The sequence below is a fragment of the Castor canadensis genome, chromosome 2 (assembly GCF_047511655.1).
Source record: "Castor canadensis chromosome 2, mCasCan1.hap1v2, whole genome shotgun sequence".
Lineage (NCBI taxonomy): Eukaryota > Metazoa > Chordata > Mammalia > Rodentia > Castoridae > Castor > Castor canadensis.
Window position 1 is genome coordinate 170,927,928 of NC_133387.1, and position 25,367 is coordinate 170,953,294.

A 25,367-nucleotide genomic window follows, 5' to 3' on the forward strand; every position below is an offset into this window, starting at 1 on the left:
CAGTCTTCACCCTATCACCAACTCTCTTAGAGATAAGTACACTTTGTTCCTTTGCTATAAAACAAAGTCTTTTGGCTTCTAACCTGAAGATCTGTAAACTGGAATGGTAAAAATTTTTTTAACCCCCTGAGATGTCCACTAAGTACGTCCACTAAGCCATGTTCCCAGTCTGGAAGGGTAGACTCTTTTAGTTTTTGCTAAATGCTAGGTTTATAAGCGTGTGGCCCAACTTCAGTGTCAGTTTTTTATTACAGAAAAAAACAATTCTGTTTGTTCAGCTGCCCTATAAACTGAATTTAAGAAACTGTGCATCATTTTTGAATTACCTAATTCAAGTTAAGACACGAGTGTGGGTGTTTAAGATTGCCATCTACAGAACCATGGGATGGAAGTTCATTGTCTAATTATTCATTTGTTTTAGCTTATGAACTTTTTGAAACTGACTGAGGAGAAATTCATTCCTAGAAAGCTGAGCTATTCCTTCCTTCCCTCCCTCCCTCTAGTCATACTGGCTGGTACCTGGTTCCTGAAACAGGCCTGGTATTCTCTGGCCTTGAGGACTTTCTTTGCATTGGTAGCTTTTTCTGTCCAAATGCTCTTCCCCCATGTATGTGCATAGCCCTCCAAGCTTCTGCTCAAGTCACATCCAACGATTTTATGCTACCTTACTATTTTATTTAAAACTGATGGTACCCCCCTACACACACACACACACACACACACACACACACACACACAGAATTTTTTGGCAGGACTGGGGTTTGAACTAGGGCTTTGCACTTGCAAAGCAGGCACTCTACCCACTTGATCTACACCTGCAGTCCATTTCGATCTGGCTATTTTGGAGAGCTAGGGATGGAGGAGTCTCACAAACTATTTGCCTGGGCTGGCCTCCAACCACAATCCTCCTGATCTCAGTCTCCCAAGTAGCTAGGATTACAGGCGTGAGTCACTGGTGCCCAGTTTCTTCTACTTTCTATTTCATGGCACATACTGCCCGGCCCATCATACCACTCAAAAGCTCCTAGATACCATCAGTAGCTATAGCAAGGTAGCAGGATATAAAATCAACATAGAAAAGTCATTAGCATTTCTATACACTAATAATGAACAAACTGAGAAAGAATATATAAGAACAATTCCATTTACAATAGCCTCAAAAAAAATCAAATACCTAGGTGTAAACTTAACAAAGGATGTGAACAACCTCTACAAGAAAACTATAAACTTCTGAAGAAAGAGATTGAGGAAGACTATAAAAAGTAGAGAGAGCTCCCATGCTCGTGGATTGGTAGAATCAACATAGTAAAAATGTCTATACTCTTAACAGTAAGCTACATGTTTAATGCAATTCCCATCAAAATCCCAATGACATTCATTGAAGAGATTGAAAAAATCTACCATTAAATTTATATGGAAACACAAGAGGCCACGAATAGCCAAGGCAATACTCAGTCAAAAGAACAATGCTGGAGGTATCACGATACCTGACTTCAAACTATATTACAAAGCAATAACAATAAAAACAGCATGGTACTGGCACAAAAACAGACATGAAGACCAGTGGAACAGAATAGAGGATCCAGATATGAAGCCACACAACTATGAGCAACTTATCTTTGACAAAGAAGCTAAAAATATACGATGGAGAAATAGCAGCCTCTTCAACAAAAACTGCTGGGAAAACTGGTTAGCAGTCTGCAAAAAACTGAAACTAGATCCATGTTTATCACCCTATACCAGTATTAACTCAAAATGGATCAAGGACCTTAATATTAGACCCCAAACTCTAAAGTTGGTACAGGAAAGAGTAGGAAATACTCTGGAATTAATAGGTATAGGTAAGAACTTTCTCAATGGAACCCCAGCAGCTCAGCAACTAAGAGATAGCATAGATAAATGGGACTTCGTAAAACTAAAAAGCTTCTGCTCAACAAAAGAAATGGTCTCTAAACTGAAGCGAATACCCAAAGAGTGGGAGAAAATATTTGCCAGCTACACATCAGACAAAGTACTGATAACCAGAATATATAGGGAACTTAAAAAACTAAATTCTCCCAAAACTAATGAACCAATAATGAAATGGGCAAGTGAACTAAACAGAACTTTCTCAAAAGAAGAAATTCAAATGGCCAAAAAACACATGAAAAAATGCTCACCATCCCTAGCAATAAAGGAAATGCAAATTAAAACCACACTAAGATTCTACCTCACCCCTGTTAGAATAGCCATCATTAGCAACACCACTAACAACAGGTGTTGGCGAAGATGGGGGGAAAAAGGAACCCTTTTACACTGGTGGTGGGAACGCACACTAGTACAACAGCTCTGGAAAAAAATCTGAGGTTCTTAAAAATCTAAACATAGATCTACCATATGATCCAGCAATACCACTCTTGGGGATATACCCAAAAGGCTGTAACACACAGGTTACTCCAGAGGCACCTGCACGCCTGTGTGTACTGCAGCACTATGCACAATAGCCAAGTTATGGAAACAGCCAAGATGCCCCACTACTGACGAATGGATTAAGAAAACGTGGTATTTATACACAATGGAATTTTATGCAGCCATGAAGAAGAACGAAATGTTATCATTCGCAGGTAAATGGACGCAATTGGAGAACATCATTCTGAGTGAGGTTAGCCTGGCCCAAAAGATCAAAAATCTTATGTTCTCCCTCATATGCAGACATTAGATCAACAGGAAACACAACAAGGGGACTGAACTCTGATCACAAGATAAAAGTGAGAGCAAAGGGAGGGGTGAAGATAGGTAAGACACCCAAAAAACTAGATAGCATTCGTTGCCCTCAACGCAGAGAAACTAAAGCAGATACTTTAAAGCAACTGAGGCCAATAGGAGAAAGGGACCAGGAACTAGAGAAAAGGTTAGTTCGAGAAGAATCAACTTAGAAGGTAATACACATGTACAGGAAATCAATGCATGTCAACTCCTTGTATAGCTAGTCTTATCTCAACTAGCAAAAACCCTTGGTCCTTCTTATTATTGCTTATATTCTCTCTTCAACAAAATTAGAGATAAGGGCAGAATAGTTTCTGCCTGGTAGCAAGGGGTAAGGGAGGGGTAAGGGGGGAGAGGAGGGGATTAAGGGAAGGGGTGGAGGGAAGGGGGGAGTAATGACCCAAACATTGTATGCACATATGAATAAAATAAAAATTAAAAAAAATTAAAAAAAAAAAAAGGTCACAAAGGACTTTTGTTGAAAGTCTACATGAACTCAACTCAGTCCACTTCTAGTTTGTGGTTTTCTTATGGCCTGACCATGATTATTTCTGTATATATGGAGTTTAAATGACAGGAATCATATTAGTCACAAATTGTTGAATTTCCATGTTCAAATATCTGCTAAATTTCAGGTACTATGTTAATAATACTACTATTAATTGCAACTAGCTCATGTTCCCCAAATATTACACAGCATTTATACTATGTTCAACACTTCACAATCATTCACTCTCCTATGAGGTAGATTCTATTGCTGCATATCACAAATACTCTAGATAATGCAACTGAGGCACACAGATGCTAAGCAGTATGATAGAGGGCACTGGCTGTTACACAGAAGACACAGGACACTGACTCCAGAATTCATTTTGTAATCTGGGCGAAAGTCTATGCCTTTAGGGGAAAGATAACTGTAAACACGCATTCATAACATGTTTGTAGCAAGTTTAATAACCACACATGAGATACTGAAGAGACAGCACTGTGTTAAAAGGCATCAAGGAAAGCTTATAGGGAAATGAAATCCTGAAGGCAAAATTCAACGAAACTGTGAACAGTTTTCTTCCTTTATCTGAATCTCTGACACTTAATTCCATTCTCACCTTTTCCTGGTTTCCCTCCCACCCCACCAAAGATCTTCCTCTGTCCATTCCCTAAAAGTAGAAGGTTCCAAGGACTTTCCTTCCCCATTCACTTCACACTTATCCTCCTCTTCCCTCCCTATTACTCCTATGGTCTAAAATACAAACTACCTGCTAGAAAATCTCAGCTCAGATAGGTGCTGTGCTTCAAGCCCAAGAGACACCTACTTTAAAGTTCAGCGAGACAGCTCTTCAATACTTATGGTTTTCTAAGACATTATTGCAAACGTAAAGTCAAAACTGTTCAACAACCTACTCCTTATAGTGTATCATGGATCTATGAATGGTAAAAATCATCTCTGGGTGATAAGTTTATGGGTGATTACTTCCTTCTTTCAATTTCAAATACCAACAAAAGTTATTTACTGACTAAAAAAAAACCTATACTTTAGAAACATCCTTTAAAGCACACTCTTTAAATCTGGTTCATTACTGCCTTAAGAACAAAAGAATGATGACCAAAGGTAAGGGAAAGTGCAACCTTAAACCACTAAGATATTCTTTACAGGATTTTTTTTGTCCTAATACAAACTAACTGGGGGAGGGTAGGAATCAACATTTTCTTTGATATGCGAACAAGAGGAGAGCTGAGAGCATTGTTTAGATCTAAAACAAGGATCTGGAAGCTCCAAGTAAAAAGATTTGTCATAGAGCCCACCAACTTCTAACTTGGAAGAAGAAATAGCTCCAGGAGGCTTCAGTCTCAAAGCGGCCAGTGAAAATAACTGAGGCAAAAAAACCGCAAGAGAAAAGCAGGCCAGGGGAACCTAAAAACATACTTTCATAAAGCGCTCACAAGGTCAGTCGAAGACAAGAGAGGAGGACTCTAAGGCAGGGAGCAGACACTGAGGGAAGTTAACACCTCATCCTAGCCAAAAAGCACCTTTTATTCTGGGTTTGAAAAGAACAGAACAGACTCCACTTAGACATGCAGGAAATATGCAAAGTCCAGTTACACAGAAAGAGCAAAGGGAAAACCACCCTGTTGCTCCACATGAGGATAACCCCCACAGACATTTTGGTTTATGGGGAGAGAAGCAGATTTTAAAGGAACTCTTAGAAGAATCCAAGCATCCCAGGTTCATGGTTCAATTTAAAAACTTCACTCATTATAGTGTGCCTCTGCTTCACACCACAAATATTCTCACATGCAAGTTCTCCTTCCTGGTGTTCTACTTTTTCAATTCTTCCTCACCCATTTGTTAAGTGTCTTAGTAAAATACTTTTGAAAATACTCAAGCAGTGTCATATGTGATGGTGCAAGCCTGTAATTCCAGCTACTAGGGAGGCTAAGGCAGGAAGATAGAAAGTTCAAGGCCAGCCTGGGCAATTTACCAAGACCCTGTCTCAAAATAAAGTAAAAAAAGGGCTAGGAATGTAGTTTAGTGGTAGAACAGTTGTCTAACATGCTGATTGACCCTGGGTTTGATCCCCAGCACTGAAGGAATAAAGAGAAAGTGTGTAGTAGTACATTCCTACAAAGCAAAGCATCAGCAGTACATTTCTGGTGGCTGAGAGCTGTGAGCCACCAGGATGAGAGGGAACCTAGGAGGGAGGCAAGAGAGGACTAGGTGATCCCTGTTCCCAGGACTTCTATGGAATATTAACACTGCAGTGAGGCACTAAGTTTTGGCAACAGATCTCAAGATTTCCTCAGCAGAGAATTTAAAAGGCAAGCCTGATCCCCATAGCACTTGAAGATAAATAAGCAAGAACTAAGGATAAGCTTCTGAAAATAACAAAGAAATTTATGAATAATTTGAGTTTCTCCTTGCTTGATGTACAGGTATTATTATGCTCCTTTATGATACTTAGAATAAATACTTAGGAACTCTTGTCCTTAATATTTACCTCTTATTCTCTCTCCAAGTCCAAGTATCCCCACTAAAATGACAACAGATTTTTTTTTCTTGAAGGTATAAAACCAAGAATGAGAGAAAGAACATAAGCAGATAAGGGATTTTTTTTTTACTTTGATAAATTTTTGCAGGTGGGAAGCAAGGTTCAAATGCAGATCTGAAAATGAGAATGGCAAGAAGTCTATTTAACAGACAATTCAACCACCCCCCCCCCCGCCAAGTCAGAAAAATATCTTGCATATTTTCCCCACCTCTAAATCTAGAGGTTTAAAGAAAAATGAACTAGTCTTAAATGGCTCCGGAGTCAAAATATATCATCAGGAGCAAGAACTGAAAATAGAGACTACGCCAAAAGGTTCACACTGAAAAATACTTCAAATCCCCCACCCTTGACCCAACAACTGAAATTTAGTTAACTGAAGAAATACCAGCAAACACATCTATCTGTACAAACACACACACACAAGATCCACATGTGCCAATCACACTCAAGAAAGCACACTGCCCAAAAAGACTCATCCTGGTATTTCACTCTTTTGAAACAACAAAAACAAGAAGCAACCAATAAGAACAAACAAGCCAGGATCATTAGACCTCTGAAGAAATCCCAAGATTTCTTCTTGGGATTCATTTCTTAAAGTAATTGTAAGTACTATCAAGAGCAAGGTACTGCTCTAGATCTGGAGTCACAGTGGTGACCAAAACAAAACTCCCTGCCCTGGGAGAATTTATACTGTAGCCATAAGGGAGTCAAGACAGCAGCAGGCGTGATATGCCAGAAGGTAAGAAATGCTTCTAGAGAGAAAGAGAGCAGGGAAGAGAGATGGGGATCTGTGCTTTGAAACAGCTCTGTTTCACTGAGACGACTTGAAGCAGACTTGAAAGAGAGGGAACAAGTCACTGGATATCTGAGGTAAGATACATCCAGGCAATTATTGGTGCAAAGCTCCCCAATCACCTGAAGGAAATGGAGCCAAACAGAGAACAGAGATCTAAAAACTACACTGGGCCCTATTTAAGCCTATTACATCCATGCAACAAGAATGGATACTGTAAAAAGAATCAATGAAAGAGAAAGATTGGGAGGAAAGTCAGAGAAATGCTCAAAGGAAATGTCCCAGAACTGAAGGACATGAATAAAAGTGCCTACCATAACCCAGCAGGAGTGAGGAAAGATCCATTCCATCATGAAGGTACAGAACAACAGAGATACAGCATATCCTCATAGTTTCTGAACAGGGAGAAAGGAAAACACACAAATCAAGGTCACATAAAAAGGACTTGAGTCACTATGTCTGTAGAGCAATTAAAAAACACCAGAAGACAGTATGGCAATGCCTTCAATGTTCTGAGGGATAATTATTTCAAACCTTGAACTCTGTAAACTGCTGAACCACCAAACAGCTGTGTGTACAAAACAAAGTCATTCAAATACTTCTCAGGAAATTATCTGAGTATATGCTTCAAGAAAACAAGCACATAAAACCAGAAAAAGGGAGACATGGTTCTGTACAGCAAGGACACAAGAGAAGGGCAGCAGCTCCTGAGAAGAACGGGGAAGAAGGAGGAAGAGGCAGCATTCCAACCAACTAACACGTTACTGCTAAGCTCACCTGTTTTACCAAGAGATTACAATTATGTTAGGGGAAGAGGGCAGGGAAGGTACAAGAGTGGTCAGGTAGATGAACTAAGTCCACACAGGAATTCAACAGAGCCACATTGGGGGGAAAAAAGAAATAACAAAATACCAAGTTACTTATAAATATGAAGATCATATCAGGGGGAAGAGGAAAATAACTGAGTGGCTGCTTCTAAATAATCAACCTATAGGTAAAGAGGATGAAGAGAACTTTTTCATTACTATTTGACTTTTAAAAACCATATAGGTGAATTACTTTGATAAAAAAATAAAAAGAGAAAAAACAGCAATATTTAAAATTGGCCATTTTCCTCTCTCTATGATTTTTAGTAACCTTACTTTTTGTCTGGTATGCCCATAAACAAGAGAACTTTACTCCTATTCCCTAGAACGCTTGTTGGGCAGGTAAGAAGAAGGAAAATTGATTCCTGGGCTCCAATCAGCATTTACTAAATCAAAATCTCTACAGCAACAACATGTAGATTTAAAAGCACCCCAGTGATTCTTATCATCAAGCAAGTTAGGGATATTGGCACCAACACATTGGGATCAATAAACTGTGTGGATCTGGTTTTCCTGTGTTAGTAATTAAGCTCTCCTAAGGACAACTAGTGGAATTTATTTCATTAGATTAACAGTATATGCCAAGAATAAACAATACACAATAATCCACATCTTTAAGCTATTCTTGTTCAAATTTTCAAACAAATACAGAAAATAGGTTTATCCTCCTCAAGTAGCTATCTGTTGGAAATACCTCTTTATAATTTCTTTAGGGTCTTGATATCTTCTGGCTTTTATCCAACCACATGGTTTTATAATCCCTCAATTTTCCAGTGTTGATGTTCTGGAAACCAGCCACCCTTCTAATGTATATCCATTTTCTGATATGATCACCTTGGTCGTCTTATTATATACAACATAAAATATATAGCTCTTTACGGTTATGAAAACATGCTAATGATCTTATTTTAATCCGTAATCATGATATGCCAATTTTAGTACTTATTACATACTAGGCATCACACGTACTTACTTATCTTGTTACTTACCACAACAATCTCATTAGGTAAGTATTATTAATTACAAGCTTAAATACTTGTAAATGACAAAGCCTCCAACACATATCCCAGTCTGTTTTCAAAGCCCATAACTTTTCTAAATACCAAGGTCTTTACTTTCAGTAAGCAGCGGAATTACAAGATCACCTAGCTGTTTTCCCTACCATCCTTTTCTGGGTAAAAAATTTAAAGTTCAAAATCTTTAAGTGAATCACCTACAAGACATAATTAGACTGAATTCTGGACTCTTAGTCCAGTTATAAATTTATCTGGCAAGTTGTGTATGTACTGGTGCTATATTATATGCTTGCAATAGCTAATACTCATTGAACACTGACAACTGTGTTAGGCTCTATAAGATTAATATGCACCAAGTGCCAGTGGCTCATGCCTGTAATTCTAGCTACTCAGGAGGCAGAGATCAGGAGGATTGAGGTTTGAAGCTAGCCCAGGCAAATAGCTCATGAGAGCTTAGCTCGAAAATAACTATCACAAAAAGGGCTGGCAGAGTGGCTCAAGGTGAAGGCCCTGAGTTCAAACCCCAGTACCGCAAAAAAAAAGACTAATATGCATTAACTCACCTAATCCTCAAACACTATTAAAGTAGATATCATCCACATTTATTTTAAAAATATTGAAGTGGGCAAAGGATGTAGCTTAGTGGTAGAGCACATTCTTAGCTTGTACAAGGTCCTGGGTTTGATCCCCAACACCAAATAAATAACAACAAATGAAAAAGACTAGAACTGGGTATGGTACTGCATGCCTGTAAATCCAGCACATGGGAGGCTGAGGCAGGAGGATTGTGAGTTCAAGGCCAGCCTAGGCTGCATAATGAGACCTTGTCTTAAAAAAAACCCAAACAGCCAAAATAAAAAATAGCAAAGTGAGAGAGGTTAAGCAACAGTCTAAGATTACATAGCCAGAAAGTGGCAGAGCTAGGATCTGAAACCCTGTTTACCTGACTCCAAAGTGATATGGCCTACCATCTGCCAAGAGATTATAGGTCTCTTCTGTAAGCTCATTTGGTATTCTTCTATGATACGTGACTCTTAGATCTCAGTTCAAACTCAACTGCTTTAAAAAAATAAAAAGAGACAAACAGGAAAGTCTACCCACCAACTAGTTACTAGATGATATTAAGAAATACATTTTTAAAGAGTGGTATTGATATATCGGTTATGCTAAAAATAAGTCCATCTTTTTTTAAAAGATATTTACAAATAATTATTGAAGTATTTACAAATAACATGTATCTGTGATTTGATTCAAAACCATCTGGGAGGTTATGGTAGGGTGTGGGATATAGAACAAGACTGACCTTGTGTTAGTTAAGTGTAGAAGCTGATTGATGGATATTGTATGAGGGTTTACCAGAGCATTTTCTCTACTTCTGTAAACATGTAAAATTTTCCACAACTGAAAAACATGCACATAAAAAAAGACTAGAGAAAAACCATGGTATCAGCATATTTGGAAAACAGAACTATTTTTTTTTTTTTTTTGAAGGGCTGGAGCTTTATTGGCTCTGAAGTAAACTCAGGTGAAGACCACGTTCCATCTCCCCCTTCCCCTGCAAGGAGGTTCAAGGTGGTGGCATTTGCCACCCTACTGGATCTTCAGGGACAAGGGTGAGCAGGGCAAGGAAGGGGTGCGCTGCCTTAAGCCTAGTGCCCCCACCGGGCCCAGAGGCCCGTTGCTGCGTGGTGATAATGGCTCTGCGTGCAGATGCCGAGGTCAGCTCCAGGACCCGAGACTAAGGCATCATCTTCCACCACTTGAAGGCAAAGGGCACCCGGCGGATGTTGGCACAGGCGCAGAAGTCTCCGATGTCAGTCAGGTAGCAGTCGAAGTCATCAATGAAAGTGCACTGCAGGCCCAGGGGCTCCAACAAGTGACAGATCTTTTCTTCTAGGCAGCAAGTACCCTTGATTTGGGGCCCAAAGGGCTTAGGGATCCCCAGATTGTTGCCCATCACAATCATCCGCAGCACATCAGGAAAATAAGGCCGTGCGAAGAGTTTTGGGGTCTTCTGGTCGGAGGGGATGTTCGTCAGCTGCTCCAGGCAGAAGAGCTGGGGAAGATCTATGATGTCCTTCTCCACCAGGCCCAGCTCCTTCTTCAGGATTTCCCTCCTTGCCTCTGTTCTATTTTTTGAACTTTTTACATTTTCTTTAAGTATTACTTTTATAGTGGAAAGTATAAAATAAACTATTCCTTGTATAGTGATCTGTGACTCTTTTTATTTATTTTTTTGGTGGTACTAAGGATTGAACTCAGGGCCTTACACTTGCTAGGCAAGTCTCTACTACTTAAACCAGTTCCCCAGATCTTTTGCTGTTTGAGTTTATTTTTCAGATTGGGTCTCTTGCTTTTGCCAAGCCCAGCCTCAGAATGCCATCCTCCTACCTAACTGGCTGGCTCTGGATATTCCTTATCTTCTCTAAATAAGCATACCAATATTGCCCATAACCTTATAGGGTCAAAACATACATGGCTGAGCCAGGTGTGGTGGTACACACCTGTATTCCCAGCACTGGGGAAACTGAGGCAAATAAACCAGTCTACACAGCAATACCCTACTCAAAAAAAAAATATCATGGCAAGAGCATCTCTCATCTTTTAAATGCTATTCACCTACTTATTGGAAGTCTACTGTGTAAGGGCAAGTATGGCCTTTAAATGTAAACCAGCATAAACACAAGAGATTAGAGACTGACTTAATAAAAATAAATAATTGTACAGTTCCTCTTCATAACTAGCAAGGTCTGGGGCAAAGACCTTGAATGTGCAAAGGTGATCTTCCTAATGGTCAGATGGCTGTCAGGGTAGGGATGTTATCTCTTTAGCCTTTTGTACTACCAGAGAGGAACTCTGGATGGCCACAGCTCCCAGGTCAGTAGTCTTCTGTGGGCCACCTCCAGCTTTCTCCAGTGGTACAATAACTATTTCCACATGTGCCATGAAATAAAGTCTGGGAAGCACTGGTTTAAGTTAGACCTGCCTTGACCATTACTCAAAAGCTGAATAAAAGTATAAGGGGGTGTAGTGCAATGGAGTCTTTTTAAAATGCTGGTATGGGGGGAAAAAAAGGTCAACATCCATGTTATAGGTGTACACTACCGTTTTCTAATATTTCCCTCTCTAGTGCACAGTATTAAATCCAGAGCCTCAAACACGCTAAGCATATCCTTTGCCACTGAGTTGTAACTCCTACCCCCTAATAATATTTTTATCTGTACCCCCACGAATGCCCCATTTAGGCAATCTTAAGCATTTTTCCAACACCATTCAAAGAAAAAAACTCCAAATATAATTAGCTCAGTGGCATGAAGTTAAATCTGGGAGACAGGAGCAGAATCCAGATTCTCTATACTAGAGCAAAATGTATTCAAGACAAGCTGAAATAAATTCTACCTGTTAGCTCAAAAGAGAAGTACTGAAGTGTCACTCATTGGGGAAATCTTCATAGAACAGAAGCCTAGAGCTATAAAGATCATCTGTTAAATACTGAAACAAATTCTTTGTTCAGGTTCCTAGCAGCTGAACTGGGACTAGTCCCTAGATCTCCTGGCTCCCAAAGGCTGACTGCAATTTCTAGGACACCTCCACAGAGTCCCTGTTAATTGCTTCTTTTAATCTTTCTAAAACCATAAAACAATGTTCAAGTACTTCCTGTTCTTCAGGAAAACAGGATGTCTGGCTAATCTGCAACTAGCAAATCACTGTTTGAGGAACCACAATTTAACTTTATGCAGTTAATCAGCCTTAAATTTGTGATACTTAAACCCAAGTTCCTTTTAAATACTAAGACAGCCTTTTTGTTCTTACCACAGAGTAGGAAATATCATTAAAAACAAATTATCAAGTTGTTCTTTATATAACAGTTACTTTGAGAACAAATACTGTGACACATCAAATCTATTTAAGTAAGCCACATTTGAACAGAGCTGTACTCCGTAAGAATGAAGAACAATTAACAGAATTTCATTCGTTGTACTGAGAAAACAGCTGGGACAAAGAGGTGTCCCTAACCAGAAAGACAATGAGATTAATGCAGAAGTAAAAAAATGAAGGTCTAAAGTAGCATAGATTGAATGAGGAAATGGAAGGAGGCAATATAAAGATTTGAAAAGGAAAAATGTATTTGCATAAATTCTTTATACTCAGGGCTTTAAACCAGGAAATGCCTGCATTCATAAGAGAAACATTAAGGAAGTTGTAACTTCTGTAGACACGTTGGCTAACATAGTCTCGTGATAACAAGCAAAAACTCTGAATTCTTTGAATTCTTCTTACAAGTTTCAACAAGAAAAACCTAAAGGTTCCTTCTTCAGAAAAAAGTGACCAGTGTTTTTATTCTACAGTGTGTGCCTTGAGTTAACCTGAGACCCAAGAACACAAGCTCTGTGTCACTAACAATGACATCTGAGTTGTTGGTTCGTTTTGTTTACTGCCACAGGAGGCCAACTCTGCAAGAATAAGTGTTTTTTCTTGAATGCCATAAGGAAAGGTGAAGGCAGAAACAGGTTTTTCCAGCACCTTCCCCTGTACCCTAAACAGGTTCGTAATTAATGTAATGATGTGAATTTATGTACTGATGTCCATATTTCAGAGTCCTTGGAAAAGGGTCCACATGTAACCACCAAGTGATGCTCAACATTCAAGTGAAATTAGAACCAGGGTCTAGGGCATCTTAGTAAAAAGTGGTAATTTCTTAAAGTGGAATTTCTCAACTTTTATGGATCTATGTCCTACCTGTAAATTGGCAGGAAAAATAAAATAAAACCAGGAGAAACACAGGATTCCAAGGAAACTCCTTTGGAATTCTTTCCATTTATATCCAGAGCATCTATCTTATTCCAGAAACTCACACAAGGCTGCTTTCCCACTCTTTACATCCATTCTTACATTTACCTTCGATTATTCCCTATCTTCATTATTAAGTTGAAAAACTGGCAGAAATAAGTCAATTCAAAATGTTCAGAAACACCTAAGACACCATAATACACTTCAGCAATCTAACAATTTATGAGCTAGGGGATTTTTAAAAAGTTCTCAAGGGACTCACAGATCAACAGTAGCTGCCAATGGTGCATCTTGACCTGCATTACTCATAATCAATTCTAATTCAAAGGACAGTACCCAACAGGGGGGAAAAGACCACTGAATGGGGCATGACCTCATTAATGATTACATAGATTGCAGCATCCCAGCTGGTTTCCCTGCTACCAAACCCCTTCCTTTCAATCTGTCCTGCGTTGTATTGTCAGATTCATTTCTAGAATTCCACTTTCAAGGAATCTCCCAACAAACTTCAAAGGGTCCCAAACCACCTGCTTCTTCAACTTGAAAGTCTTCTTTAGACTGACTCCACCTGTCAGACTTGACTCATGCTCCTTGTGGCTCCCTTCTGCCAATCCTTTTAGGAAGTGTAGGATCCAAACCTATTTCAACTACCTCTTTTCTAACTCCTTAGGCAGCCTTCCTGCTATCTCTCTATCCTCAGCACAGATCCCTGAGTTTTCTCTACATTCGTTCAGAACTGGGCATTAGCTTTCTTCTTAACAAATGGCGTGTGTATATATCCCTAGGTATTTTAAAGACTACCTTCCCAAACAGATGTTCGTATTCCCTGTCGCCCGTTCGTGAAATTAGAGTCACTTGCAATTCGGGCATGGGAGTCCAGATATCACATTTTGTTAGGGAGGGACAGAAGGTTTGGGGCAGTTGTAAACTACAGAGGAGAAAAATAAAAGAAGAAACAGGAAGCAGAGAAGGTCTGTCTGAGCCCCATACGTTCAGTCTTTTCCTTGGGAGGAGTAGAGAAAGGGGAAGAGACCCCAAGAAATGAATTCCTGAGGAAGCACAGAAAAAATCTGTAGGCTCTCTAGGTAGGAAATAGGGGCTGGGGGGTCCTGGATACATAAAAGGGCCATCACGACAGGTTACAATGTGAAACAAAGAGGTTGGAAATTCGAAGATGAAAGGTGGAAAGGCTAGAGATCCGGGCATCTCCGGAGATGCAGCGGCAAGGAAAAGAGAGGGGACACGACACATCCCTCAAAGAACTAGCCAACGATGTGGCTGTCAAGAGGGACGAAGTAGGTGACCAGGAAAGCTGTGGGGCGAGCGTCTATAGGGCTGCGCTTCAAAGAAGGCGCGGGGGCGGGGAGGTATTTTTGAGTGGGGTCGCACCGCAAAAGGAAAAAAGCTTCTAAGGGAACTGCTCTCCAAGAACGGAAACCTTAGTAACGCGGAAAACGTTGAGGCACCGGTATTTCCCAGTCCCAGCCCGGCTTCCTCACACACTCACCACGTCTCCTCCAAACGCCACCACTTCCAGCTGCAGCTACCGGCCGGCGCAGCCGCACTAAGTGCGCATGGCCCACGTGACTCGCAAACTCCCGCCTCCCCACGAAACCCACAGAGCCCGCCCACTGGCCCCGCCCTCACGTCACTTCTCCACGTGGTCTTGGCTCGCTCCTCCCTTGGCAAGATGGCGGCTTCCAGCTGTAGAGCGCCTGGCCTCTGGGTCCGGGGTACCGGTAGTCTTTGGGGGTACTTTTTCACTCTTGTCCCAAAGCCATTTTGTTCCACCGCTGCTGCCTCTAAGCCCCTGGATGCCCAGCAATTAGCGGAGAAGCTCCGAGCCCAGAAACGCGAACAAAAGTCGAAGAAGCTGCCGGTGAGTGTCAAAGGACCACAACTCCCAGAAGGCAGTGCGCTTACTGGTTTCCCTGGCGGGGGATGTGTGATAGGAGTTGGCGCCTTAGGTGTGAGAACCAGGAGACCCGGGGGGTGGGGCGGGGGAGAGGTCAGTAGGGGGACGGTACTTTCTTGTGGACTCGGTCTTGCTACTGCCAGGCTAAGCCAGACCTAACCACCGAGCGGTTATGCATGCTGTCATGAGCATAAGATAAGAGTCGTCGCCCGCTACAATTCTCCTCCAGATCTTATTGAAGTCCTTTCCCTAGTATTTCCCCACTACTTCCTCATCAAACATTTCCAACACCCCTTCTGTCTTCCTAGGAGCCCACAAACCCTATTCAGCGACGAGTGCAAGAACTAGCGCGATTCACACAGCAGCTGCAGCGAGTTCATCCCAACGTGCTAGCTAAGGCACTGAGCCGAGGGATTCTCCACCAAGACAAGGACCTTGTGGTCATCAATAAGCCCTATGGTCTCCCTGTCCATGGTAAGAACCAGGTGGGCAAGGAAAAGGGACCTGCCGCTGCTTTCTGCTTCACCTAGGGGCACTCTGAATCATTTTGTGTGAGGCAGACTTACATTCAAATTAAACCTTTGTAGAGTATTAGCCTATGTCAGGGACTACCTAGGACACAGACTTAAGTGTCTAGTCTCCAGTCCTAGACATCTGACAGCACTGAGTCCTGGAATGTGCTGTGTACAGACCACCACAGGAATTGCTCTAGAGAAATACAAAGGCTGCACTGTTTGTCTTCAGGTTATTTTCCATCAAAATTGAGAAACAAAAACTATTGGTGAGTGTAGTGGGTGTGCCTGTAATTCCAGGTCGAAAGGCTGAGGCAGGAGGATCAGGAATTCTAGCCTAGTCTGGGCAACAGAAAGACCCCATTTCATAAAAAAAGAAAAAGCAAACTGAGAAAAAGGAAATAGTATATGAGAGAGAGAGAGAAAGAGATGTGTGTGTGTTGGATTACACCTGACAAAAATCTAGTGTCTACAGCTTAATGAACATTCACATGTCATTGAATAAATGTTGAATGTAGTGATAAGGACAGCTGAGGTCAAAAAAGATTGATAGAAAAGAATGTATTTGTGAAAATAGTTAAGCTAGAATAAATATTTTAGTTCTTCCTTTTGGGGAGCTATGGAGAAGGTTGTGCATAAAGACCAAGAATTAAAACAGGCATTGACTGTCAAGTGCTTTGCATGATTTTTTTTCCTCTTGATTTTCACTTCTTGCTCTAGTCCCCAGTGAGATTATTTTCCAGATATTTACATCTTGTAGATGCAAAAACAAAGTTGGAATGATAATCTATCTGAAGTCAAATGACTAGTTAGGAAAGTAGAGTAGAACTCAAGAATGTCTAGTCTCAACACCCATCCTTCTAACCACTGTTCTGGAATGCCTTATGAGGACATCAGTATGTCTAAGGAGGAAGCCTTGTGCTCTAGGACAATGTTTCTTAAACCTTAATTGCTTATGAGTCTCGGGCAGCTTGTTAAAATGCACATTCTGACTTAATTTGGATTGGGACCTGGGGTTGATTTCCAGCAACAAGATCTCGAGTATACTGATATTGTTAGTCCTTGCCACATTTTAATAGCACAACTCCAGAAAACACTGATAGCTTATGCAGTAAGGACTTTTTTCCCAAGAAGAGTTCTTTGGTGAAAACTCTCCAACCTCTGGCTTTTCCCTTCTTAGGTGGCCCTGGGGTCCAGCTCTGTATCAGTGATGTACTGCCCATCCTGGCAAAGATGCTTCATGGCCACAAGGCAGAGCCCTTGCATCTCTGCCACCGGCTGGACAAGGAAACCACAGGCGTAATGGTGTTGGCTTGGGAGAAGGAAGTGGCACATCAAGTCCAAGAGTTGTTTAGAACCCGTCAGGTGGCAAAGAAGTACTGGTATGAGGCCCCTTGATGCCAGTAGAGATGGTATAAATAGGGGCATCTCTTTAATTTGTTAATCCGTCTTTCAGCAGGAACTGTTACTAGCACTGCACTGGGGCCTGTGAGGATATAAAGAGATATGAAATAGTGTTGGTGCTTAGAATATTAAGAGTCTGATAAAGTTGTGGTTCTTAACTATGGTTGTACATCAGAATTACCAAAATTAATTTTACAAGAAATATGTAATTTTTCCGGATGCTGGTGGCTTACACCTGTAATCCTAGCTACTCAGGATGATCACAGTTCGAAGTCAGCTCAGAGAAAATAATCTTGAAAAAACCCATCACAAGAAAAGGCTGGTGGAGTGCCTCAAGCAGTTAAGAGCACCTGCCTAGCAGGTGTGAGGTCCTGAGTTCAAACCCCAGTGCCGCCAAAAAAAAAAAAAAAAAAAAAAAAAAATATATATATATATATATATATATATATATATATATGATTTCATTCCTGTGCTAAAAGAGCCAAACAATAAAGATAATGCAATAAAAATAAACCTGGAGTATCCACCTACCCTGCCATTCTAGTCCTTTCCCTTGAGGTAGCAACAATTGTAATCTGTTTGATCAGTTTGTTGTCTCATCCTCCTCCCCCGCCAATCCTCTCTCCATGAATGTGTACTTCCCTGTAAGACTTGAACCCAAACAAGTGATGTTCCCCTGAGCTATGTCCCCAGCCCCGGCATCTATCTTTTTAAAAGGCTCCACAAATGCACATAATGGTATAGCTCAGTGGTAGAGGACTTGCATAACATGTCTAAGGCCCAGGGTTTGGTCCCTAGCACCAAAAAACCAAACCAAAACAACAAAAAACCCTCCATAATAGGATATATAATTAAATTTAAGAACCACTATAGTAAGAGACTACAATTAGAGGGTTCAACATGATTATCTTCTTCTTGGCAGAACTAGAGTTTGAACTCAGAGCCTCAGGCTTGTCAGGCAGGCACTCTTACTGCTTGAGCCACTCCACCAACCCTTTTTTGTGATGGGCATTTTCAAAATAGGGTCTTGAGAACTGTTTGCCCAAACTGGCTTCAAATGTCAATCCTCCTGATCTCTGCCTCCTGAGTAGTTAGGATTACAGGCGTGAGCCACTGGTGCCCGGCCATGATCCTCTTCTTATAAGCCTATTTCTTTTACTACTAAAGTCATAATGCGAATTGTATGATATTTAGAAAAAATATGTTGATAACATAGTCTTGTTCCAACCTTTAAAAATGGATATGTGTAGTAAAAAAGAAAATTAGGATAATATGGTTTGATATTCAGATTTTTTGTTTGTTTGTTTTTTCCAGTACTGGGGTTTGAATTCAGAGCCTCATGCTTGCTAGGCAGGCACTCTACCACTTGAGCCACTCTACCAACCCTTTTTTGGCACATAGGTAAAACAGGAAGGAACTGTGCCCAGAGAAGTGACAGGAACCACAATCGCAACTCAGTAACTCATGCCAAATCTCTTTTGTTGATGGGCCCTTCTCATCACACCACAGACAGCATAAGAAATGTCTGTGTTAGCACAGACAGTCTGGTGTGAGATCCTCTGAGCAGCCAAATCCCAGGAGCTCTTTGGCTTCTGTGGCTAAAGCAGTGATCTGTGTCACCCCTAGGGCCATCACTGTGCGTGTCCCAGTGCCCTCAGCAGGAGTCGTGGATATCCCCATCACTGAGAAGGAGGTGCAGGGCCAACAGCTACATCACAAGGTGGGTAAGCTGCCTCCTGAGGCATGAGTTTTGCATCTTCCTTGCAAATCATGTCTTGATTTCTTTGACTTCAGATGACACTGTCCCCAAGCTACCGTATGGACAACGGAAAAATGGTGAAAGTACGGGCCAGCCGGAATGCCCATGTTGCAGTAACTCAGTACCAGGTGCTTAGCAGCACTTTCTCCTCTGCCCTCATGGAGCTACAGCCTATTACTGGTGAGGGTGCCCCTAATCCACAGCAAGATAGTTACCTCATTTTGACCAGGGCCCCGTGCTGGACTCTGCCCTTGTTCTGAGCCACTGTTAGTATGGGTGGGCTGAGGGTGCAGGTGATTTGTGTGACTGTGTGCTTCTGGTTCTGATCTGAGGCTGTGGGCTTCAGAGAGATGATTATGGGGATCAGAAAAATATAGTTTGAATACCTTCATTTTAAAAATGTACAGAGCAGGTTCTCAAAAATTTAAACTAGCATATGATCCAGCAGTTCTTCTGGGTATGTACCCAGAAGAATTCAAGGCAGATACTTACACAACCATGTTCATTGCAGCATTAGCCACAATAGCCAAAAAGTGGAGACAAATCAAATGTCCATTGAGGGATGAATGGAGAAACAAAATGTGATGTATACATACAAAAGAATTAAGAGGAAATTCTGATGCATGCTTGGATAAACCTTGAGGACATTATGCTAAGTAAGATAAGCCAGACACAAAGGACAGATGCTGTATGATTCTGCTTATATTTATGTACCCAGAGTAATCGAGTGTATAGGGATGGAACATAGAATGGTGCTTGCCAAAAGCTTGAAATAGGGAGATTAAGAGGGAAGTAATGGGGAGTCATTGTCCGATGAGTACAGAGTTTTAGTTTGGGAAAATTCTAGAGATGAATGTTATTGATGGTTGTACCTAATGCCATTGAATTGTATCTTTAAAAATAGTTAAAGTGAAATTTTTATGTATATTTTATTACGAATAAAAATGTACGAAATAATACTATTTAATCATTATGTAAGAAAATTATTTTTTAAAGTTAGGGTAATGATAGACACCAAATTCATGATAGTGGTTACCTAAAGTCTAGAGTATTTATGATGGTTATTTCCTAAGCTAGCTGTTACTGCATAGTGTATAGCTTATTATGTTATTATTTTTGTGTGCATGTGGTGCTGGGGATTGAACCCAAAGCCTGGCACATGCTAGGAGTGCACTCTCCCCTAAGCTACATCCTGACCCCTACATTTTTTTCATTCCTTCTTAAAGTTGGGGTTTTGCCTGTTTACTGTGCTTTGATTTAATATGATTTTAATCAGATGCCAACAGTGGCGTTGTTTCTGTAGCTCCTCATATATTCTCTCTCTGTCAAGGAATAAAGCATCAACTTCGAGTTCACTTGTCTTTTGGATTAGACTGCCCAATCCTTGGTGATCACAAGTATTCAGACTGGAATAGGTTGGCCCCACAGGTAACAATACTGGTTTAACCTAATAAGCTGTTTAACAGAATAAGGGAGAGAAGCTATGCTTTCCTTTTGCTAAAACCCTGAAGGGACTCACCACAAAGAGGTATTGATTGTCCTCAGATAAAAGTTATCTAGCTTTTAGAGAATTCAGAAGCAGTTAGTTACTATCCTCATGAAGCTGTAGGTCAAACAAACCTTACTGCTTTGTTTTAGTCTCACATTTTGTTGGGAAGCTGTGGGCTATAGGAGGAGTCTTTCTGAAACCATGCTACTTTGAAGAGCCGTGGTGGGGTCTTTTAAACCCTTCGAGGCTGTTCTATAGCTCATTCTCTTGGAAGGCCAGAGCATTAGCCAGTAAGAGCTTCTTTGGTCCGGTTGTACTTCTCTCACCTGTTCTAAACCCTTCCTAGGTTTGCCCCTGATGCAGGCTCTCCATTAGTGGGTCTTCCAGGGGTTAGTGTTGGCTCCCTGTAAGTGGAAGTCCTCTGGCCCTGCATGCTGGTCAAGGGGGACCAATAACTTTGTCTTTGTCTTTGCTTTGTGTAGACGCTCCCTCTTGGCATGCTGAAGAAGCTGGGACTGCAGCAGTCAAAGGCCCGTCACATTCCCCTTCACCTTCATGCCCGGCAGCTGATCCTGCCAGCTCTGGGGTCCGGGAAGGAGGAACTCCATTTGGTCTGCAAGCTTCCTCGCTTCTTTGTGCATTCCCTGCACCGTCTGGGTTTAGAAATGCCAAATCAGGATCAAAGCAGAGACAGTGAAGCTGGGCATCTGGGAGCACAGTGAAAACTGTTGGGCAGTTTGGTCACTGAACTCTTTCATTTCATGGAACTAACGTCTCACTTGGACAGACTCCACAAGAGCCATGTGGAATGAGTTGAAGAAGTTCAGCTGCTTCTGGACTTTCAATGGAGAATAAATTCTGTTTATTGGGAGTTTAGCTACACTGTGGAAAAGCCTACTGGAAGTATCCCTGCCATATGGTCTTTTTGTCAAGATGGAAGAGTCTGGGACCAGGCAGATTGGGGCAGTACTCAGAAAAGGAGAACTAAGGACAGAATCTGTGGACAGGAACTATTTTCACCCAACAGCAAGGCTCTTGAGCTATCAGGAAGGTTCTTGGCAAGAACATAATGGTTAAACACACATGGAATCCAGGGATTGCATAATCCTGGATTATGAGACCTGTGAAGAGAGATGTTTAGGATGAAGTTGGAGTAGGGTATTTAATAAGCAAGGAAAGCAAATAAATGGCAGGCTGATAACAAATGAGTGAAGCTGGCAGGGTGTTACAAGACAGTGTGGGGACAATAAACCAAACCAAGGCAGGAACACACACTGTCTAACAGTTGTTACCTCCAGTTGATTGCTGCCACATGGAGACAGAATTTCCCTTTTTTTTTCCTTCCCCCAAGAATCAGAAAACCCAGATATTTATGTAAAATTTCCCAATATATTGCCAACTAAATAAGAAAGACACATCCAAGCACATTTACAGGTTAGTTTGATCTGTAGGTTTCTAGTTTGCAGTCTGTGTTTAATAAATGATGTGAAAATTGGGAAAGGATGTCATCTTGAAAGTTCTGAATCAGTAGTTGGTATTTCTGAGTCATGTAATTTTTGCCCTTTCTAGACTAGGGGATGACTTTGGTCAACTCACAAATGTGTGATTATGAGGGTACTGCCATTTTAAAAAATCTTTGAACAGCTTATTTCATGGTTGCAGTTACCTGTTGCCAACCTCAGTCTGAAAATATTAAATGGAAAATTTCAGAAATACAGGTAGGGCTGGTGGAGTAGCTCAAATGGGAAGAGCACCTACCTAGTAGGCATGAGGCCCTGAGTTCAAACCCCAGTGCTGCCAAAAAAAAGAGAAAAAAAATTCCAGAAATGAATTCATGTTTCAAATTGCACTCCATTCTGTCTTGTTTCATTACACCTGGGATGTGAATCATCCCTTTGTCCAGTGTATCCATGCTGTATATACCACCTACCCTGCAGTCACTTAGGTAACTATCTCAAATTATCAGCTCAATTGTCTCAGTATGACAGTGTTTTTGTTTAAGTAACATTTTGTGAGAGATCTCAGTCACAAAAGTTTTAATACAGTATGTTATAATTGTATTTTTTATTAATCTCTTACTGTACCTGATTTATAAATTAAACTCAATCATAAGTATATGTATAGGGAAAACAATGTATATATAGGATTTGATAATATCCATGGTTTTAGACATCAACAGGTCTTGAAACATACCCCCATGGATAAGAGGGGACTTCTGTATTGAAAACACAACTTTCTACACCCCACTCTCTGTTTTCTTGCTACCTATTGCTGTGTATAATGAATTTAAGAGCATAGATGAGGTGACTGGATTTGTTTATATAAGGCCTAGATAAATTGGCTGTATTTTCTATTTCTAGTAAATGATGCTTCTCAAGATAAAGGAAAAGAATATGACACTTAGGAACTTTTGACAATTAACTTTGATTCGAGGAGACAGAAAAACAGGAATGCCCACAAGAATGGAGAACTGTTGAAGAGCAGATAATTGAAGTGAAAGTTTGAATGGGAAAATGTAGAAAAGAAGGAGCAGGCTTGTTAGGGCACACTGAAAAAAGGTGATACAGGATTTATGTCCTCACCCTGTTGGGTCTCCTCATTATAGGGATGTACATTCTTTAATTTGGCAGACTGAAATTTACTAGGTTGAAAATACCTGGGGGTGTTCACTCGTCTCCAGAAGTTTCTCATTAGTTGGAAAAACATGGTTAGCTGCATGATTTACAAACAAGGAAGTAGAACAGGAATATTCCACTCTGGTCCACAGAGCTGGGATGAGAACTTGCTGTCTGTCAATCCTGTTCAGCGTTATCATGAATGTCACACTACCATTCTTCACAATCTTTTTAGGTCTTCAATGCTGAATTTCATGTTGGTTGCTGAACCACTAGCTGTCAAGATAGTGAAAGTTAGTGTTTTGAGAATTCTTAAGCTGCCCTGGGATGTGAGGTCTCCATTTGGAGATTAGAGGGATGCCTTTCTAGACTTCTGAAGCCAATGTCAATATCATGACACCTTCCCCTGACCACTACCCCACATGTGCACACACACAGCAAAGGACTGGCTTCTTCCTTTTCCCCTAAGGACTGGACAGTGACCCTAAGTATAGTAGGAGACTGGGAGTGAAGGGAGCAAGACAGGCCATATGACTTTTAGAATAGGCTAAAATATTCTGATGTGTTTGGTCAAACATAGAAAATGTGATTTTTTAAAATAAGTTTTTTATATTTAACTTTTAAATATGAAATGTCCTTTAAAAATTAATAGAACATTTATGCACACTGTAAGAAGCATCAAACATTAGGTGCTGTAGTCCACTTGTAATTAATTGTCATCTGAGCATTAGTGGAGTGGAAGCCACCATTGCCTGGTGTCCCCAGTCAATGTGTTCAGAAGTGTTGCAGGTGTGGGGCCAGATTTAGTGTCGTGACTACTATGGGTAATCATATGGGAATGGATGCTGCTGTGGATATGCCGGGAAGGAAAGGTATAGGGTCAGCATATCAAGCCAGGCCATCTGGCATGGGACACCAGCCACAGAGATGGTACCAAATCCCTCTGGGACTGGAGCCTCCTGGGACAGAGTGAAGAGACACACTGGGTGCCAAATGCTGCTACTTGAAGAAGTAAGCAAGATTCTGGCATTCAAAATTGAATGTTCCTCAGCTTGCTCAGAGTAGGGGTCAGCAGATACTCTCTTACAGGGTCAGGTAGCAAATATTTTAGACTTTGTAGGTCACCTGGTTTCTGTTACAACCATTTGACTCTGCTATGTAGCACAAAATTAACCACAGATGATATGTAGCTGAATGACAAAGGCTATGTTCAAATAAAATTTTATTAGTGGACTCTGGAATATGAAAATCATAATTTTCATGTGTCACTAATATCTCAGGCTGCCATAGCAAAATACCACAGATGGGTGGCTTAAACAACACATTTCTCCCAGTTCCAGAAGCTGGAAGTCCAAGGAAGGGTATGGCTGGGTCTGGTTTCTTCTTGTCTTGAAAATGGCTGTTCATTTGCTGGTCCTCACATTATTATTTTTTTTTCTGTACATATGCATCCCTGGTGTCTCTTCTTTACATAACCACCAGCCAGATTGGATCAGGACCCCACATTAAGGTCCTCATTTGAGGGGGTTAGGGCTTTAACATGAATTTTGATGGACAGCACAATGCGGTTGTATGATACCAAGTATTTTCTTTTGATTTTTCTCAATCATTTAAGCATGTAAAACCATTTTTTTCTTCACTCACAGTATAACCAAAGGAGAACCTAAATCCTCTAGCTTCACTTGCTTTCAGTTGACTTTTAAAAATCACTAATTTTGGAAGCCACACAGCTGAGCAATGTATTATTAGTTTTCTACTAGCTGTGTGGTAGATGGCACTTCTGATATGGGCAGCATGATGATGATGATGATTGCCTATGTTATTTTTCAGGGACTTGAAGGCTGCTTTTGCCAAAAGCACTGACTGTCCAGTTGGGCCTGCAAGGTGTCCAATGGACAAATAAAATAGACGAAAAGGTTTGGCCTCTGCTTTCATATTGAATCTGTCTTCTTTGCTACCTTAACCCTTGCGTCAGTTTCTGCTCAACTCTGCATGTAGGCATGCTAGTCACTTAAGGAAGTGTTTGTCCATGTCTAATCCAAGATTTATTTGTCCTAAACTTTTCTAATTTCTCTCCTCCCCTTTCAAGGCTGCAGACACCCAAATAAGAATAACTAACATATTTTCAATACTTAGTAGGGACGTCATGACCTTGTGGTTACATGCATAGCAACCACCAGGTTTCACATTTAGTTCCAGACTGCTGGAGAAGCGTCTAGAAGTCTCCAGTCATTCCTCCTTTCCTAAAGCAAGCCTTACCCACCTTCCTGAACTTAACACTGAGTTAAGATGGTCTTTATTGGCAATAGCCTGCCACATGAAAAGTCATTTTGCTGGCATTCCAAATAAATCCTTTTTCTTGCCCCAATTTGTCTTTGATTCATTAGTCCCTTTTCCAGCAACAACAACAAAAAG

General features: G+C 40.9%; 2 protein-coding genes across 5 annotated transcripts in view; one reads left to right on the forward strand and one right to left on the reverse strand.

The window, feature by feature from the left end:
* Fam118b (family with sequence similarity 118 member B) overlaps window positions 1-14,858 on the reverse strand; it is a 46,136-nt gene extending 31,278 nt beyond the window's left edge. For 2 of the 4 annotated variants that reach the window (XM_020182703.2, XM_020182700.2), the window contains exon 1: window positions 14,766-14,858. The gene's annotated coding sequence lies outside the window, so the exon portion shown is untranslated. Of the gene's footprint in view, window positions 1-6,899; window positions 6,981-9,770; window positions 9,796-14,765 lie in introns of those variants that run through there. The other 2 variants (XM_074066405.1, XM_020182702.2) reach the window with 2 other exon arrangements.
* A 60-nt stretch (window positions 14,859-14,918) lies between these two features.
* On the forward strand, window positions 14,919-24,201 carry Rpusd4 (RNA pseudouridine synthase D4). The gene is made up of 7 exons (XM_020182704.2): window positions 14,919-15,137; window positions 15,482-15,647; window positions 16,866-17,067; window positions 18,716-18,809; window positions 18,884-19,028; window positions 20,179-20,276; window positions 20,820-24,201. Exons 1-7 carry the CDS (start codon window positions 14,949-14,951, stop codon window positions 21,057-21,059), a joined length of 1,134 nt encoding a protein of 377 aa, XP_020038293.1. The 5' UTR covers window positions 14,919-14,948; the 3' UTR covers window positions 21,060-24,201.
* Window positions 24,202-25,367: the final 1,166 nt, after the last annotated feature.